The 16112-nt window shown below is 40.2% G+C and overlaps 1 protein-coding gene across 2 annotated transcripts in view; it reads right to left on the minus strand.

Moving 5' to 3' along the window:
• Window positions 1-16112, minus strand: part of itpr2 (inositol 1,4,5-trisphosphate receptor, type 2) — a 147754-nt gene that overhangs the window by 76010 nt on the left and 55632 nt on the right. For both annotated transcript variants that reach the window (XM_057835807.1, XM_057835806.1), the window contains exons 27-37: window positions 13824-13910; window positions 13588-13713; window positions 13378-13500; window positions 12979-13179; window positions 10288-10539; window positions 7757-7882; window positions 7542-7670; window positions 7184-7298; window positions 6804-6979; window positions 5095-5237; window positions 2626-2734 (exon numbers count right to left, since the gene is read on the minus strand). In XM_057835807.1, the coding sequence (XP_057691790.1) occupies window positions 2626-2734; window positions 5095-5237; window positions 6804-6979; window positions 7184-7298; window positions 7542-7670; window positions 7757-7882; window positions 10288-10539; window positions 12979-13179; window positions 13378-13500; window positions 13588-13713; window positions 13824-13910 (1587 nt within the window). The remainder of the gene's footprint in view (window positions 1-2625; window positions 2735-5094; window positions 5238-6803; window positions 6980-7183; window positions 7299-7541; window positions 7671-7756; window positions 7883-10287; window positions 10540-12978; window positions 13180-13377; window positions 13501-13587; window positions 13714-13823; window positions 13911-16112) is intronic.

Below are 16112 nucleotides of genomic sequence, written 5' to 3' on the forward strand. Positions count from 1 at the left end.
GACTCAATAGCTGGAACAGCGGTGAGTCTGGAGTACCAGGCTATGCTAATTCTACTAATGCACAAAGATGAGGGTCTGCTACTTTTATTCGTGCACAAAGCACAAACTTAAAATACGGGTAAGAGTGCCAACTAGTGTCTTCCTCGACACACATATTCCACGTGCCTTATGCTTGCATTTAATGCTCGAGCACTCCTGGCGGTCGTTAGAAAAATTGATAAATTGGCCGCATCATTGCATACGCCGCAGGATTCAAAATGAGGGAAAAAAGTAGCGGCTTGTAATCCGGAATTTACGGTATCCCTTTCTCTTGAGCAATAATCACTAAGCTTTGTGCCTGCGCAATCGCGCACGGCTTGCACAGACTCAACGCACAAGAAAATCAATTGTAGCGCACGAAACAAAATTAATCAGAAAAGTATGGTGACGTCACTCGGACAACTGTTGGCGCCTCATGGATCTGTCAGCGAGAACCCTCCTATTGGTGCGTTCAATACGGCAACGTGACACTCCTATTGGTGCGTTCGATACGGCAACACAGCGATCCCATTGGTGGGTTACTGACACCATGATTGAGGTGCATGACCTCAGGAGTGCAGAGAAAATTTAGAGTGAAAAGTAAGCAAGACTCGTGTGCAGATTTGCTGAAACAATTTGTGTGAGCGCTGGAGCAGGGGTAGGGAACCTATGGTTCCAAGTCAAATCTCGCTCTTTTGACGGCTGCATCCCGCTTGCAGACAAATCTTTATTTATTTATTTAATAAAAAAATACTTCTTTGCGCATTGCGCGAAATGGCGACGGTCACCGGCAACTAGAAGGCCGGTTCGCAGTAATTTTTGTGGGAAAATGGCAAACATATATGTCATTTTGTCTATCTATTTATCGATCTATCAATCGCATAGGCAACGCAGATGAGGCCAAGACACTGTTTAAGTGGGGTTTCCGTATTTTGCTGTCGAAAATAGCAGCCGATGTGCGCATGTGCTTGAGATTGAGAAGTAAACTTCCCTTGTTTTCAGTTTCGCTTTCCGCGTTGTCAGCTAATTTTGGAAACCCTTTTGAGAAGATAGCAAAAAAAGGAAAAAAGACAAGGCATATCGTACTTTTCAGGAGGACATAAGGACATAAATACGGCACTGTTTTTTTCTCTCACTTTGGATGAGTTAACAGACGTAAGCAATTTATCCCAGTTCAGCGTGATTGCAAGGTTTTGACTATGAAAGGGACAACAAGGGGAAAGGATTATTCAAGTCCTTCACTGAGTTCGCTAAAGAAAAAAAAAAAATCTACCGATGGATAAACTTGTTTCTGTGTGCAATGATGGATGGTGCTCCGTGCTTGGTGGGGAAAAACAGGATTCGTGGCGCTTCTTCGTGAACATGAAAAGAGACGCATCCTAAGTTTGTCAACGCCTGCATGAAGCTTAACCCCACCAAGTATCAACCAGACTACAAAGTCATCAGCAAAACCATGCAACACCAGAAGTCACATTAATGGTAAGAAATACTCGTCATTGATTAGCAGCAGCATAACAATGTTATTAAAAAAAATCAGGGAAATATTTTACTTTGAAAGTGTTGAAATTAAATAAAATGCACACATTACTTTTATTTTTAGTTTTAAACATAATGTACGGCTCTCACGGAATTACATTTAAAAATATGTGGTGTTCATGGCTCTCTCAGCCAAAAAAGGTTCCCGACCCCTGCGCTAAAGTATTAATTGTCTGATTTTAGAATTGATATAACCCATTAAATTAGACCAATAATATTGTTTTCTGTACTATTTTGCAACGTAACTCAATGAGCAACAGATGTCTAGCCAATAATACGATACAGTTCACTTACAATACGCAGCCAATCATACCGTTGACCGTATTTGCATATGCACCCTGTCCACACGGGAGTTAAGAGACTGTATTGTCTGTCCCTTTAACCACCGTCCATCGCTTCAAAAGTCAAACTCTCAGTCAGCTCTACCATGAACATCCAAGATGGTGGAAGCAAATACAACAATGATAACAGTATCATAACAACATTTTTTTTGGATTAGGGAACACCAGTCTCTTTAAGAAATACATTGTCCTGAGAAAATGAGCATCAGCCACAGCCCTGAAGTTTTAATTCAATGCCTTCAAGTTTGTTAACAGCCTGTGCTTCTAAAGCGCTCAGTTTTACTTTCCAGCCCAGCGTAAACAAAAAAACAAAAAAAACAAAAAAAAAACTCCCCCATGGGGTCACTTTCCTCAATCACCTGCAGTTATTCACTCCCCCTAACCCCTGGTTGAAGAAGAAGTGTCCTCCGCCCACACCCGTACGTATCGATTTGCTTGTTCAGACCTCACCCCTCATTCTCTACCAGTTCTCCTTACTTCCTCCCCCTACGCTCCCTCTCAGTCTGTGTCCTCAAGTGCCTCCTGTCCTTATGTAACTCAGAAAGGCCCACTGCATACAGATGAGGAAGATTCTTGGCTCACAGACATGGGAGAGAATGAGGGTTGCCGGTAGCAGCACAGCACTGCTGACATTTAGAAATAAGGGTAAGCGAACAACAAACCTTGTGAAATTTTCACCTCATTACAAGGGTTTTCCGTCTAAGCCAAACAATGTGGGTGAACTACTCACAGCCTCTTGAAACCGGTCCTTTTTGTCCAGCATCTCTCGGAGTGTCTTCAGTATCTTGATGCAAAGCTTTTCCTCTTTGTCCATAAGCTTTTTGGTGTGAGTGATCAGCCTGTCAGTGTGATAAAGCTTTCATCAGTTCTCATAGACTATATTTTGTCCGGAGGTCAGATGACACCAATTAGTTTTTATGATCGATCATTCAACTTCTGCATTAACCCTTTCATGTACAGATTCTATTTTTTTCCCCCCTTACATTACAGCACACTCATTATACGCACTGGCTGTCATTGATGGCACTAGATGTACAATTCTTTTTGGAGAGGCAAATGAACAAATGGCGAATGAATGAACCAGTCAAAATGGATGAGACGTCGATGGGCGTCAGTTGCATGCAACCACTGTTACTTTGGGTCATAACCAGTGAATTTGCTTATATACTTTTAAATTTAGCTTTTATAAACATTGTATTAATGCATGGATAAGTGTACAATTATATAAAATATAAAAATACAATAAAGATCAATAATTTAAAAAATATATACAGTGGGGCAAATAAGTATTTAGTCAACCACCAATTGTGCAAGTTCTCCTACTTGAAAAGATTAGATAGGCCTGTAATTGTCAACATGGGTAAACTTCAACCATGACAGACAGAATTTGAAAAACAGAAAATCACATTGTTTGATTTTTAAAGAATTAATTAACTCTAATTTCCAAATTAGAGTGGAAAATAAGTATTTGGACACCTACAAACAAGCAAGATTTCTGGCTGTCAAAGAGGTCCAACTTCTAACGAGGTCTAACGAGGCTCCATTCGTTATCTGTATTAATGGCACCTGTTTTAACTCATTATCGGTATAAAAGACACAAGTCCACCATCTCAGTCAGTCACACTCGAAACTCCACTATGGCCAAGACCAAAGAGCTGTCGAAGGGCACCAGAGACAAAATTGTAGACCTGCACCAGGCTGGGAAGACTGAATCTGCAATAGGTAAAACGCTTGGCGTAAAGAAATCAATTTAGCAATTATTAGAAAATGGAAGACATACAAGACCACTGATAATCTCCCTCAATCTGGGGCTCCATGCAAGATCTCACCCCATAGCGTCAAAATGATAACAAGAACGGTGAGCAAAAATCCCAGAACCACACGGGGGGACCTAGTGAATGACCTACAGAGAGCTGGGACCACAGTAATAAAGGCTACTGTCGGTAACAAAATGCGCCGACAGGGACTCAAATCCTGCACTGCCAGATGTGTCCCCCTGCTGAAGAAAGTACACCAGGCCCGTCTGCGGTTCGCTAGAGAGCATCTGGATGATCCAGAAGAGGACTGGGAGAATGTGTTATGGTCAGATTAAACCAAAATAGAACTTTTTGGTAGAAACACAGGTTCTCTTGTTTAGAGGAAAAAGAATGCTGAATTGCACCATACCCACTGTGAAGCATGGGGGTGGAAACATTATGCTTTGGGGCTGGTTTTCTGCAAAGGGACCAGGATGACTGATCTGTGTAAAGGAAAGAATGAATGGGGACATGTATCGAGAGATTTTGAGTGAAAATCTCCTTCCATCATCAACGGCATTGAAGATGAAACGTGGCTGGGTCTTTCAGCATGACAATGATCCCAAACACACAGCCAGGGCAACAAAGGAGTGGCTTCGTAAGAAGCATTTCAAGGTCCTGGAATGGCCTAGCCAGTCTCCATATCTCAACCCCATAGAAAATCTGTGGAGGGAGTTGAAAGTCCGTGTTGCCCAATGACAGCCCCAAAACATCACTGCTCTAGAGGAGATCTGCATGGAGGAATGGGCAAAAATACCAGCAACAGTGTGTGAAAAGCTTGTGAAGAGTTACAGAAAACGTTTGGCCTCCGTTATTGCAAACAAAGGGTACATAACAAAGTATTGAGATGAACTTTTGGTACTGACCAAATACTTATTTTCCACCATGATTTGCAAATAAATTATTTAAAAATCAAACAATGTGATTGTCTGGGTTTTTTCCCACATTCTGTCTCTCATGGTTGAGGTTTACCCATGTTGAAAATTACAGGCCTCTCTAATATTTTCAAGTGGGAGAACTTGCACAATTAGTGGTTGACTAAATACTTATTTGCCACACTGTAAGCTACATAAGAGGGACGTAAACCATTTTACTGAGGGAACCAACAGTTTTAGCTATTAATAAAGCAACCTTAAAATGTGTCCTGAAATGCAAATGTAGCCAATGCAAGGCCTCTAAAACTGGTATAATGGGTTTTCTTTCAGGTCGTTGTCAAAAGACGGGCTACTGTTTCAAATAAAAACATTGTCACTTGGAGTACGGCGTGCGTCCAAAAGTATCAAAGTACAAAAGAGGCATTCAGCTTGGTTTAGGTTGCAGTCTGCCTCACTGGAGGACAATACCAGATCTTGTGAAGTTTCGATTATACTTGACCCTCAGACCTGTAGTGATAGCTAACTTACTTTGACATGAAAGCTCCACTCTCACAGCGTAGGCGAGCGGCTTCTGGAAACAGCAACTCAGGACTGTGGAGGACATCAACCAGCACCGAAAACTCTGCCTGCACCATAGGACTGAACTGCCCCTCCAAATGGGACACAACACCCTACACACACACACAAGCATATTCGGCAATTAATTTTGATGTGGAATGGATAAAAACCTGATGTAATTTTGGAAATTTGTATTTTTAAAGCATATTTATGTCATTTGTTTCCTAACACCCTGGGCTTTGAAGTAATGATTTAAAGCAACACTGGGTAACTTTTCGACCTTTATAAAATATTTTCATAAAATTTGTGATATGTCAACTGACAAGTAGTTTAATGACATCTCTCTATATCTTGAGGGGGTCTATAGCTTTCACTGGCACTAATCAACTTTATGGAGGGTGGCAGGAACCATGCCACACAAAAAAACTAAAAACGTGCTGTTTCACGGCATACGTCACTTCCCCCTTTCCCCATTCATTATAAAGAAGGAAGTCGATGTGAACGCGTTCATGCGAATTCTGCAAATATGGCAAAGCAACAAGAGACAAAAAAAGTGTGGACGAGTTCGGGTGGGGGTGAGGTGTTGGTACATACTGTACATATGGTACAAAATGAAATGTTTCTATTTTCAACATCGTCATATGCTATTGTTTAGCCAAAACTGTATTCATTACATCATCACTTTCATCCTTCACACAGCAGCTGGAAACAGAAATGTCATTTAATCGATCTGCAGGCGACTGGTAGGTAAGGACTTTATGACACTGTCTTCCTTAAAGCAAAACACTACCGCTTTTGTCCACCTGTGTTGCTAAAATAAGCCAAAATTGAAAAGTCTAATTGCACCCAGTAATGCGTGAATCCCATCAAACGTGCATGCGATAGTCCTACAGACAAGTGCAAATGCTGTATGAGAGCCGTCCCAGGGCCACGTCCCATCCCGCCTCTTGCAGATTCAGTAAGAAAGCTGTTGTCATTCCCCCGGGACCCAGGGTGGTCCCCGGACCATTAGCTGGTGAGACATGCCACAGCCACCCATGCCCACCACTGCCCACACAGCAACCCCCCAACTGACACGGCATACCGCGGGACCCCCGCAGCCCATTAGGCCCGGGGTAGGACAGGATCCCCACCCACAGTGGGCGACACCCCACTGACATTCAGCTGGGGACCCATGCAAGGGCCCAAGGAGGATACCCGCCGAGTAGTTAAAAGAGGGGAAGGCGGAAGCAGGAGAGCGCCGAGAAGCCGGGCGGGGCGGGACCGTAGCCCCGACTCCCCACACCCTTGCAACTGGCAGCCAGGCAAAAAGGAGGCCATGCCCCCGGGAGCCACCCTTAGAGAAAAGTGGGGGACCCACTAACTGCCCTATTACTGTGGCTGCCAGGTCCCCGACTGGCAACCATTACCCAGAATCGTGATGAGAATATGTAGGAAAGGTAGTGCTGTGTTAAAAAAAAAAAAAAAAAATCTCTTGTTTTTTTTTTTTTTTATATTATTTTTTTATCCATTTGCTTGCATTGCATTTTAAATGATGGGAGAAAGATGACTAAATTTTTTTTCTTTTTTTTTTATACACGCAAGATTTCCTTACACAGGCCACAGAAACTGATATGGCAGCTGGATGTGACCCCTGGAGCACGAGTTTGACATCTGTTCTTTAGATTGTAGATGAATACCTGCAACTTTTCAATGATGGTCTTATAGTCCGGGCCACCCAAGTGCTCCTTACGGGGGCGTCCGCGTGCAGAAAACCTCCATTCTTTTGCCCGCTGAACCATGCTGTGGACCTTTAGAGCCAAGGCGTTCACCTGACTATCTAGGTCAACTGGGATTGCTATTGCCCTTGCTTTAGCTGTAGAAAAGCATTGAAAATTTGTTAAATTCATTCATTCATTCATTCATTCATTTTCCATGCCGCTTTTCCTCACGAGGGTCGCAGAGATTTGTTAAATTGTTTTCAGCATTCTAGTCAAATTGATTAAGGTTTCACAAATGGATTACAATGTGCTGTGGTTTGAAGAAACAACACAATGCTGGATACATTAACATTACTTACCAACATCAGCGAGTGTTCTAATGCAGTTCTCAATGTTTGCCTTTTGAGTGACCCATGTGCAGTTGTAGAGCCTGAAAGCTGACTGGAGCAGCTTGATGAAGATGGATTGGTTCGTCTGTGGCAAAGGGAGGATACAGAGTCCTTTGGAATCAAATGATATACAGATGGCTACCAATAAGACGTCATTACGAACTACTTATTTTAAATAATCATCCCTGCAATTAGAATTTCAACAAAAGAGACCAATAATAATTTCACCACTAGATAGCAAAATATCAAAATAACTTCCTTCCTTACAAGCAAAACAGTTTTGAAATGAAAACAGTAATTTCTATTATGTGTTATTGTGTAAGGGTACCTGAAGGTTGGAGTGGTTCACAGAAAAAGGTGAACTAAAAAATCCTGTGACAATGGCCATTACGGTCTCTGTCACATACTTCTCGAGGGCTAAATCAGCATGGTTCCTGTCTGTGGTGGTGTTACACACCTGGAGACACAAAAGGAATATCATCAGGGTGTTATTTTCTCAAAATATGCCAAATGGTGCTTGTGACGTGAAAATCTGTATCTTACTCTGGACATATCCACCAAGATATTGTCGAACAGCTTCCAGATGTGATTAGAGGTATAGATCTCTTTCATTTCTACCTCTGTGTCTACATAACAGTGATTGACAAAGTTCACATATGCAGTTTTCACCTGTTGGGTAAACACAATTAAATGTAAGGCTAAATATATATATCCGCTTGTAAAACTTCAATAGTACTTGTATTCAGGTGATGAGTGAACTGGAGCTTATCCCAGTTGTAATCCTCTGTTACGATCTTAAGTACTTTGGAAAACACACTTGTTGTTTGGGTAACATTCAAATATATACAGTGTACTCCAATTGTCTCATGTTTCAGAATTCTTCATAACTAGATTCAAATGAAATAAATTTAGAAGATTGGATATTTTTGTAAAAACATTATATTTTACATATAATCACATATTAGTCTTGCCGCTCCTTTGTCCATTCTAGCTCTACTACGATATGGCAGAAAACACAGACAAGGCTGAAAAAGCAGTTTCTGCTCTTGCACCCCTCTTTAAAATAAACTGCTATATTTTAAGCCAAAAGAATTGTTGTGTTTGATAGAACACTATGTCTATATGCTGCCATAGCAAATTCATGGCGCATTAAGCCCCCGAGCTATTTTTAATTTGTCTGTTTTACCCTAAAAAACCCCCGTTTACAGCCGTCGCACAACCGCTTTTGTTTCAACCCAGCCATAATAAGGTAAGTACTTATATTTGTTATTCGAAATGTCTGTCATTTTTAGGTTAGAATTAATTGATGCCTCATATTTCGTTTAAAAAAAAAACGACTTTAAAACATTATTCACTCACATATTTTCAACTTTTAAACAAATTACGTCACAATGAAAAAAATGGTGTCTATAAATAAGTCAGGATATCTACCTCATAACTATGGCTTAATTTTATTTATTTTTTGTTACTGTCGCATTTTCCACGATATGTTAAATGATAAATAATCGATCCAAACAAAGAAAAATTGAAAAAAAAAAAAAACATTTAAAACGGTAAATATATGAAAAACAACATCTTGACCACTCCTTGATGTCTGTCCGCATCGCGACCCTTGTTATATTATGTTTCATGCATAAAATCCTCCCAAAATCGGCTGTGGCCATTCACATCTGTGTCTTGACACTCGATGATACATGCTACATGGAGTAAGGTAAGAACGCGATAATATCTCGTTAAAATCATGGCTTCTTTAATTATGCTCTCGCGTGCTCTCACCTCCAGCTAGGGTTTTGCTATTTGAAAAAAAAAAAATTCAAATATGCCCTCCTGTTCAAAATTTTTCTTCCCCCATAGAATTGAGATTTTAAGCTTTCCGATGATGTATCACACATGCTTATACAGTAGGGCAATTTTGAAATTTGGCCAAATTGGGGGTCTTCGGAACTTCAAGTCCTTCAAGAACTTTAACTGAGTGTTTTTCCGCCATATACCAGTTAATCAAATGAATGTTTAAATCACTACCTCAGATTTGGTCTAGGTATACAAAATGTGTGGTTAAATGTATGCATCAAAGGTAGTACAGTGGTACCTCAACATACGAAGTTAATTCGTTCTAGGACCTTGTTTGTAAGTTGAAATGGTCATATGTCGAGCAGGATTTTCCCATAAGAATACATTAGGATTCCATTGTTTCGTTTCACAAGCCGAAAGCCTAGACTAAATCCTTAATAAATACTGCTGGTACTATTGCAAATAGGAATTACACAGAGAAAAACGAATAAATTATGAAGAAAAATCGGTATACTAATGTAACTAATCGGGTTCTAAAGAGGCAGATGTATTTTTGCATGGTGTACCTTAATGCACCGCGTGGCCGATGTGTCAGATTGAAAGAGGACTTTTTACTTTTACTTTTTATGTTCAGCTGCAGTGGACAGTAGGCATGTTTTGTTGCACAAGTTCTGAAATAAATGATCAAAAACCTGACGAATCTGGCGATTTCTTTGGTTATGTTACAATAATAATAATTGTTGCCTTAACTTATAAAGACTGGCGAACGGAGGAGGACCGGCGAGATCATAGACAGTCTACAGCCGTATTGTCGAGGCAGTTCACGGATGCGCACACCAAGCTCATATTTTTCCATCATTTCCATCTTCATTTCAATGGTAAGCCTCACCTTTTTCCTATTTTCACCACCTGCAGTAACATTATTGGAACCCATGTTGCTTTGTCTCACAAGAAAATCCACCGTGCGAGAAAACAAAGAAACTGCGGCGCTGTCATAAATCGTCATATTTCGAGCATGTCGTCGGATGTAGAAACAAATGGCGGGTCAAACTTTACGTCGGATGTCGAAAAGATCGTGTGTCGACGTGATCGTATGTCGAAGTACCACTGTACTGTATTACGAAAGTTCAAAATAAAATTAGCTTTTTGTGTTCAATAACATTAATTTATGGAGAACACATTTTCATCAATAAGATTTCAACTATAGTCACAAAAAAACACAAAAATGGGGCAACTACTGTATTTCTTTGGTTTCTAAAAGTGGGTTAGTATGATGTGTTTACCTCTGGGACACAGTTGACATCAGTGACAACTTTGACAATGTCATCCAGCGGAAGCAGGGAGTTACATTTTAACTCAGTGTAAACGTTCTTGCCCTCAGTGCAGGCAGCAAGCAGCTCGACTAGCGTGTTGTGATAAGCCAGCGCTCCATCTTCATCAGTGCGCTCACGCTCAGATCCCATCATTTGGACTAAGACTGGAAATGAGGAGCGGTCGTTGTAGAACACCAGGACATCCTCACCTCCGTTCACAAGCTGCAAGAATAATTTGGATCCTGTTTTAGCCTTAGTTTGAGGAGCTAATTATGTATCGACATCTGCATCATTAGCAATTCTTTGCATCACTAGCATGGTTGTCATTACTCAGTACCTCTGCACTACTGGTATACCGTACTTACAATGGCTAAATGCTAAATGGCTCTATGAGATTATCTATTGTGAACGTTATACGCAAAATTTTTGTTAAATTGGGTTGTTTTTTTAATGACAAGCCACAAGAATGGCTGTAACTCCCGCAGTCAAAATCCATGCGTGTGGTCCTCAAGTGTGGATGCAAATTTTTTGTTCCAACCGATCCAGCAAAAACTGTTTAACCAATTAGGTTAAATAAGACCTGAGGGTTCATGAAATCACACACGGGGTACCCCAGGGTTGAATTTTACTGTAGGGCCAGTTTCTTTTTACTCTCCATATGCTTCCACTTGGCAGTGTATTCAGAAGACATTGAGTCAGCTTTAATAGTTATGTTGATGATGCGCAGTCTCCTGATGACACATGGATAATGGAAGTACTTCTTAACTGTATTACTGATATTAAATCCTAGATGGCAGTAATTTTAGTCATCGGCCCTGAGGCCCACAGAGAAAGATTTTTATCTGCATTACAGTCACTGATGTTTAATCCATCTCCATATGTGTGGAACCTTGGTGAGATCTTTGACTCTGACTTGTCTTTTATGCCACACATCTATGTTTTTTGTTGTTTTTTTTTTCCCCAAAGATGACGATAACAAAAATATTTTGTCAACGAACACTTTTTTTCATGACGATGATGAGAGAACGAGCTAACAACGTGTTTTGGGAAACTAAAACTTAACCTAACTTAACTTTACGAATGCCAGTTTTCATCTGAAAAGATGAGATTGAGACGAAAATGCGCAATAGTTTCTGTCACATGTTCACAATGTGTGACATTTTGTGTGTTGTCAGCCTGCACTCACAGTAAGATTTGTTTTACTATCTTGGCCAGAGAGAATATACAGTGGAGAGAACAAGTATTTGATACACTGCCAATGGATTTTCCCATTTACATTGTTGTATAGTCTTTAAAGATCTGTGCTGAGTGATCGTCAAACAATAAATGTAACTCATAGCGTTAGCATAGGATTTGCATTAGGCTAATGCTAACCTCTAGCGTTCTTTTAAACTGCCCCCTTTTTTTTTTTTTTTCTTTTTTTTTTTAAACATACTGTCCGGGTGGGATAATTAATCGAAAATATTGTACTGTTTTCCTGCTAAGTGTGTATTATCACCAATCGCATTGTACTTGTAGACGTACAATATGTGCTCGTCTGTCAATGTTCATTCGAAATAATTGGCAACCTTTATTTACTCAATTATTCAAGGAGTAAAATTTATTTTACAGAGAAAACATTTTTTTAGTACACGTCGACTAAAACTAGACTAAATTAGGCTTGGGTTTTTGTCAACAAAAAGACAAACACATATTGAGATGACAAAATAATGACTAATAAGTGTTATTGTCCAAAAGACAGACAAAAATTAAAGGGCTGCCAAAAACAACACTGCCAGACATGAAAAAATTACAAGTAGCTTTTTACCATTTGAAGAAAGACACCACAGTCTGCCCCATTCTCTTTCAAGTCAACAAGAAGACTAATGCATGCTTTTATCACCTGGCGTATTGACTAATGTAATGTCTTCTGGTTTTCCCCAAAAATGTATTTCAGGTTTACAACTTTTACAAAATTCAGCAGCATATGTCCTGACTTGCGTCAAAATGGCTGCGTTGGTTCTCAGTGTATTTTAGGATCGATTTTAAGGTTCTTTTAACGGTTTTAAAGTATCTTAATTGTCTTGGCCCTTTTCTCATTAGCGTCATATTTTTCTGCCTAAACAGTATTTTCTCAATTTTCAAGGGAAATTTGCAATTTGTTTGCTTAAATACCTTACATGAAGGGAATATACACAATTGTTGTCTTGTTCCTTGAAACCACTGGTCTCCAAACCATTCCACATAGGGCCGCAGTAGGTGCAGGATTTTGTTCCAACAAAACAAGTTGACACCTTTGCATCAATCTGGTGTCTCACAAGTGTAATCAGTTGATTGCAGTCAAGTGCTGCTTGTTCTAGCAGAAACCTCATTGGTTAAACTGTCTTTGCTCGATCCAGACAAAACCAGGAACCAGAGCGGCCCTTGAGGACCGGTTTAAAGATCCCATTTTTAAACATTTGCACAAACGAATGCCTTGTTTTCACGTAAAGTGGCTGATTAGGTTTTACTGAACATGATTTTCCTTTACCATCTTTTCAGGCAATGTATACGTTTCAGGCAGTTCCGCAGGAGACACTACTGTTTTCCATTCTTCATAAAGCATTTTTTAATATTTAAAAGCTGTTTTACAAGTCACTGAACAATTGTGACGGCAAAGAAATAATTTCTAAAGTGACTCACCTCAGTCATGACTTTGTCCTGACATTTCTTCACATACTTTCCTTCAGCTTTCACAATGGTTTGCAGGAACTTCAAGTAGAGAACATGACGCCCATGCGTTTCAATGCAGTGGACAAAGTGATGAACAACGCGGTCGCTGATTTCATTGCACAGCTGGTAGTAATTCATAAAGATATGACGCATTGTTTCAGCTTCTAGCAACTGTTGGGAAACAGAGAAGTAATTCAGTCTATTATGTAGACAAGACAGACAATTCCAATGAAGGGATTTAACACTCACATCACAGAGCATTAATAATAGGGATGCACCGATAACATTTTTGTTTACAGACGTACAGTAGCAGCATCAGTGCATCCCTAATTAAAACAGTAAATTCCCTGTCTATCAAATCATACCCACCCCCGGGGTTAGGAACAGATTGAGATGTTTATGAAGCAGGAATTGGTTCTGATGATTCCCTCTGCAGAAGTTCTGCAGAAAGGCATGTGCCAGGGTCATGATCTCGTTCATCTTTTCATCACTCTGGGAAAGAACAATTAAAAAAGAGGTCATGGGAGATAGACACTTTGAGATAAAACTAGTGTCTTAACAGTTGTGGTTCATGCTCACTTTCTCAAAGGGGATTTGAAGCAAGTCCAGCACAACAGTGTGAGCTCCCATGTTCTTGAGAAGCCTTTGCTGCTGCGTGCGGATTTTTTTACCATGGTAACACAGCTTACTCAGCCGTAGCAAGATCTACGTTAGGCACAAAGAACACTCTATTGACAAAAGTCTACCAGACAGACAGAACGCTTGACAATGATGACGAATAGACAATAACGTGAAGAAAGAGACATGAAACTCGCCTCTTTCACAATGTTGTAGTTGTTTTCCTTGTTGCTGTCAATTTGAGGTTTATTGTTCCCATCATGGACAGTGCTCAGTCCTGTCTCCTGGCAAGGCAAACACACAGATAAATCTGTTACGAGCTATATTTTATTACATAATCCATCGGCAATCATGGCGGCAGACAAGATAAAGCAGCAAATATTGGTACCCATTTTTTGGGGAAAATGCATTAAATCAAAATATGCTGGGCCCTACAGTTCTAAACAAAAATAAATCATTGCTACGCAATGACTGAGCCGGTGGAGATCATCAGGTCTGCAGCAGGAAGTTATCGAATTTTATCTTTCTGTCCAAATAATAATATACAAAAAAATGGACGTTTGTTCCTCTATCAATGCCAGTGACAAACTGTATAGCATGCTGACAGGCAGAACCAATAAATATTGCTTTCCTAGATTAAATTTACTGTATTAACAGCCTACTGTAAGTACCACTTTATTTTTTGGGCCTATTTGACTGGGCCTGTGACTCAGGTGCGACTTATCTCATGTTAAAATATAGAATTTTACATGTTCTCAATGTTATTTTACACAAAGGAGTAAATGTTACTCGCAACCAGCTACAAGAGGCCACTCTTGGCTTGTGAACAGGTAATGAGCTGAACCTTGACTTGACCATATATTTGTTTATATTACATATATTAATCTAACCAATGATAATTTAAAATGATTACAGATTTTGAGCCGTTTGATATAATTTTTGGATTTCGCATAGTGGGCAAAATGCTAGGCGAAGGCAGTCTAAGACCTGTTCTTCCACTACAGTGCATTCCTACATTTCGAAACACACCAGTCTGTGAACTACGGTAAATTTTGAATGGAATTAAAAGTAGGCTGAATTTTTTATCCGTCGTACTTGTTTTGACAACCCTTGAGAGGAAGGTTGTTAAGCTACACAAATCTAGACAGTCGCATATTGTTTCCTGGGCCAGGTGGATAAAGATAACAGCCCTGACCAAAGAACGGACGACAACTTGGTCACTGCATTGGAGTGACTCAAGCCAGGAGCGAACAGAATAGGCAAAGGGACTACATCTAAGCCATTGGTGATTGCTCTAAGCCTGCTGAGCTTCCATCAAAATGTCAAAAAACAAATGATCAAATGTATACCGTTGTGTGTACATGTCATTGACTAAATGTGCGCAATAACGCGCTCAACAACTTTTGTACAGAAATAGCTTTGTAACACTGGTTACGATGCGGCTTGCTTTTTTTTTCATGTCCGCAGCTTCACAGTCCTTTAAACAGTGCGGACTGCGCTGCATCTTCAGAGTTGAGAATACATTGTTCCACTACAGCGAAATCAGAGGATTCATTGGCTAAAGGTTGGGTTATTTTGCCCATGGGACACTGAGCTTCTCTGGGCTCGCCTGGCCCGGATGCCCTCTTCTCTGCATGATGATTGGATGATCTGTCTGAGTCTGATTCCCTTCTTGATTAAAAGCGAAATGAGCGAATCAGTAATCTTGTCATATTAACATCCATGGGAGGCATTTTTTAATTTTCATTCCGTTGATCTGAGTTGAACCAGAGACTTTTATAATCATTATAGCGACACTGGCTTTGTTAAAAACGACTAGCGAAAAATTGAGCTTCTATTTCTGGTGTTTGTTTTTTAAGCTGCTGTAATAGTTGTAATTGGAGAGTTGATTTCTAACACTCCATTTCTTACCCTCCCAAGCAGCAGGTGCCGCTGAGCACCTGCACCATCACAGGTGGACACACTGAGCTTCCCCTCCAAGACAAGGGTTCGCCACTGATCTACGCTAACCCAACCCAATGGGACTGTTGGTAAAATGAGTATTAGTCACAACCATGAGTAAAAGGCTATGTGCACGCTACGGAAGTTGAAGAAAGCTGACGAAATGCCCATTGCTGAGATGAAGCACTGTAACGTTGTAGCTTGCTAAGCTAAAGGAACCGTACACCGCTTGATGCGTTCAACATTGCTGGCCATGAAAGTGGAATCAATATGAGGTTTGTCAACTATTCAAATTACAGCTATTTTCATCCTGATATAATAGTGACTGTGTTTTGTAGATATAGATTTCCTTTTATTCACACAAATATATATATCTGCTCATTTCACACCGTCACACATAATCATGTATTGTCTCATTGTACTGTGTTATGACTACTTTGTACTGGAGACGAATATTGTTTTATTTACAAGGAGTCGCCTTTTGCTCAAGGTTGTTGTTGATAAGAAATGGGGGGTTGGCTACTGCTCCCAACATATTTTTTCCA

This window comes from Corythoichthys intestinalis, chromosome 5, assembly GCF_030265065.1.
Source record: "Corythoichthys intestinalis isolate RoL2023-P3 chromosome 5, ASM3026506v1, whole genome shotgun sequence".
NCBI lineage: Eukaryota > Metazoa > Chordata > Actinopteri > Syngnathiformes > Syngnathidae > Corythoichthys > Corythoichthys intestinalis.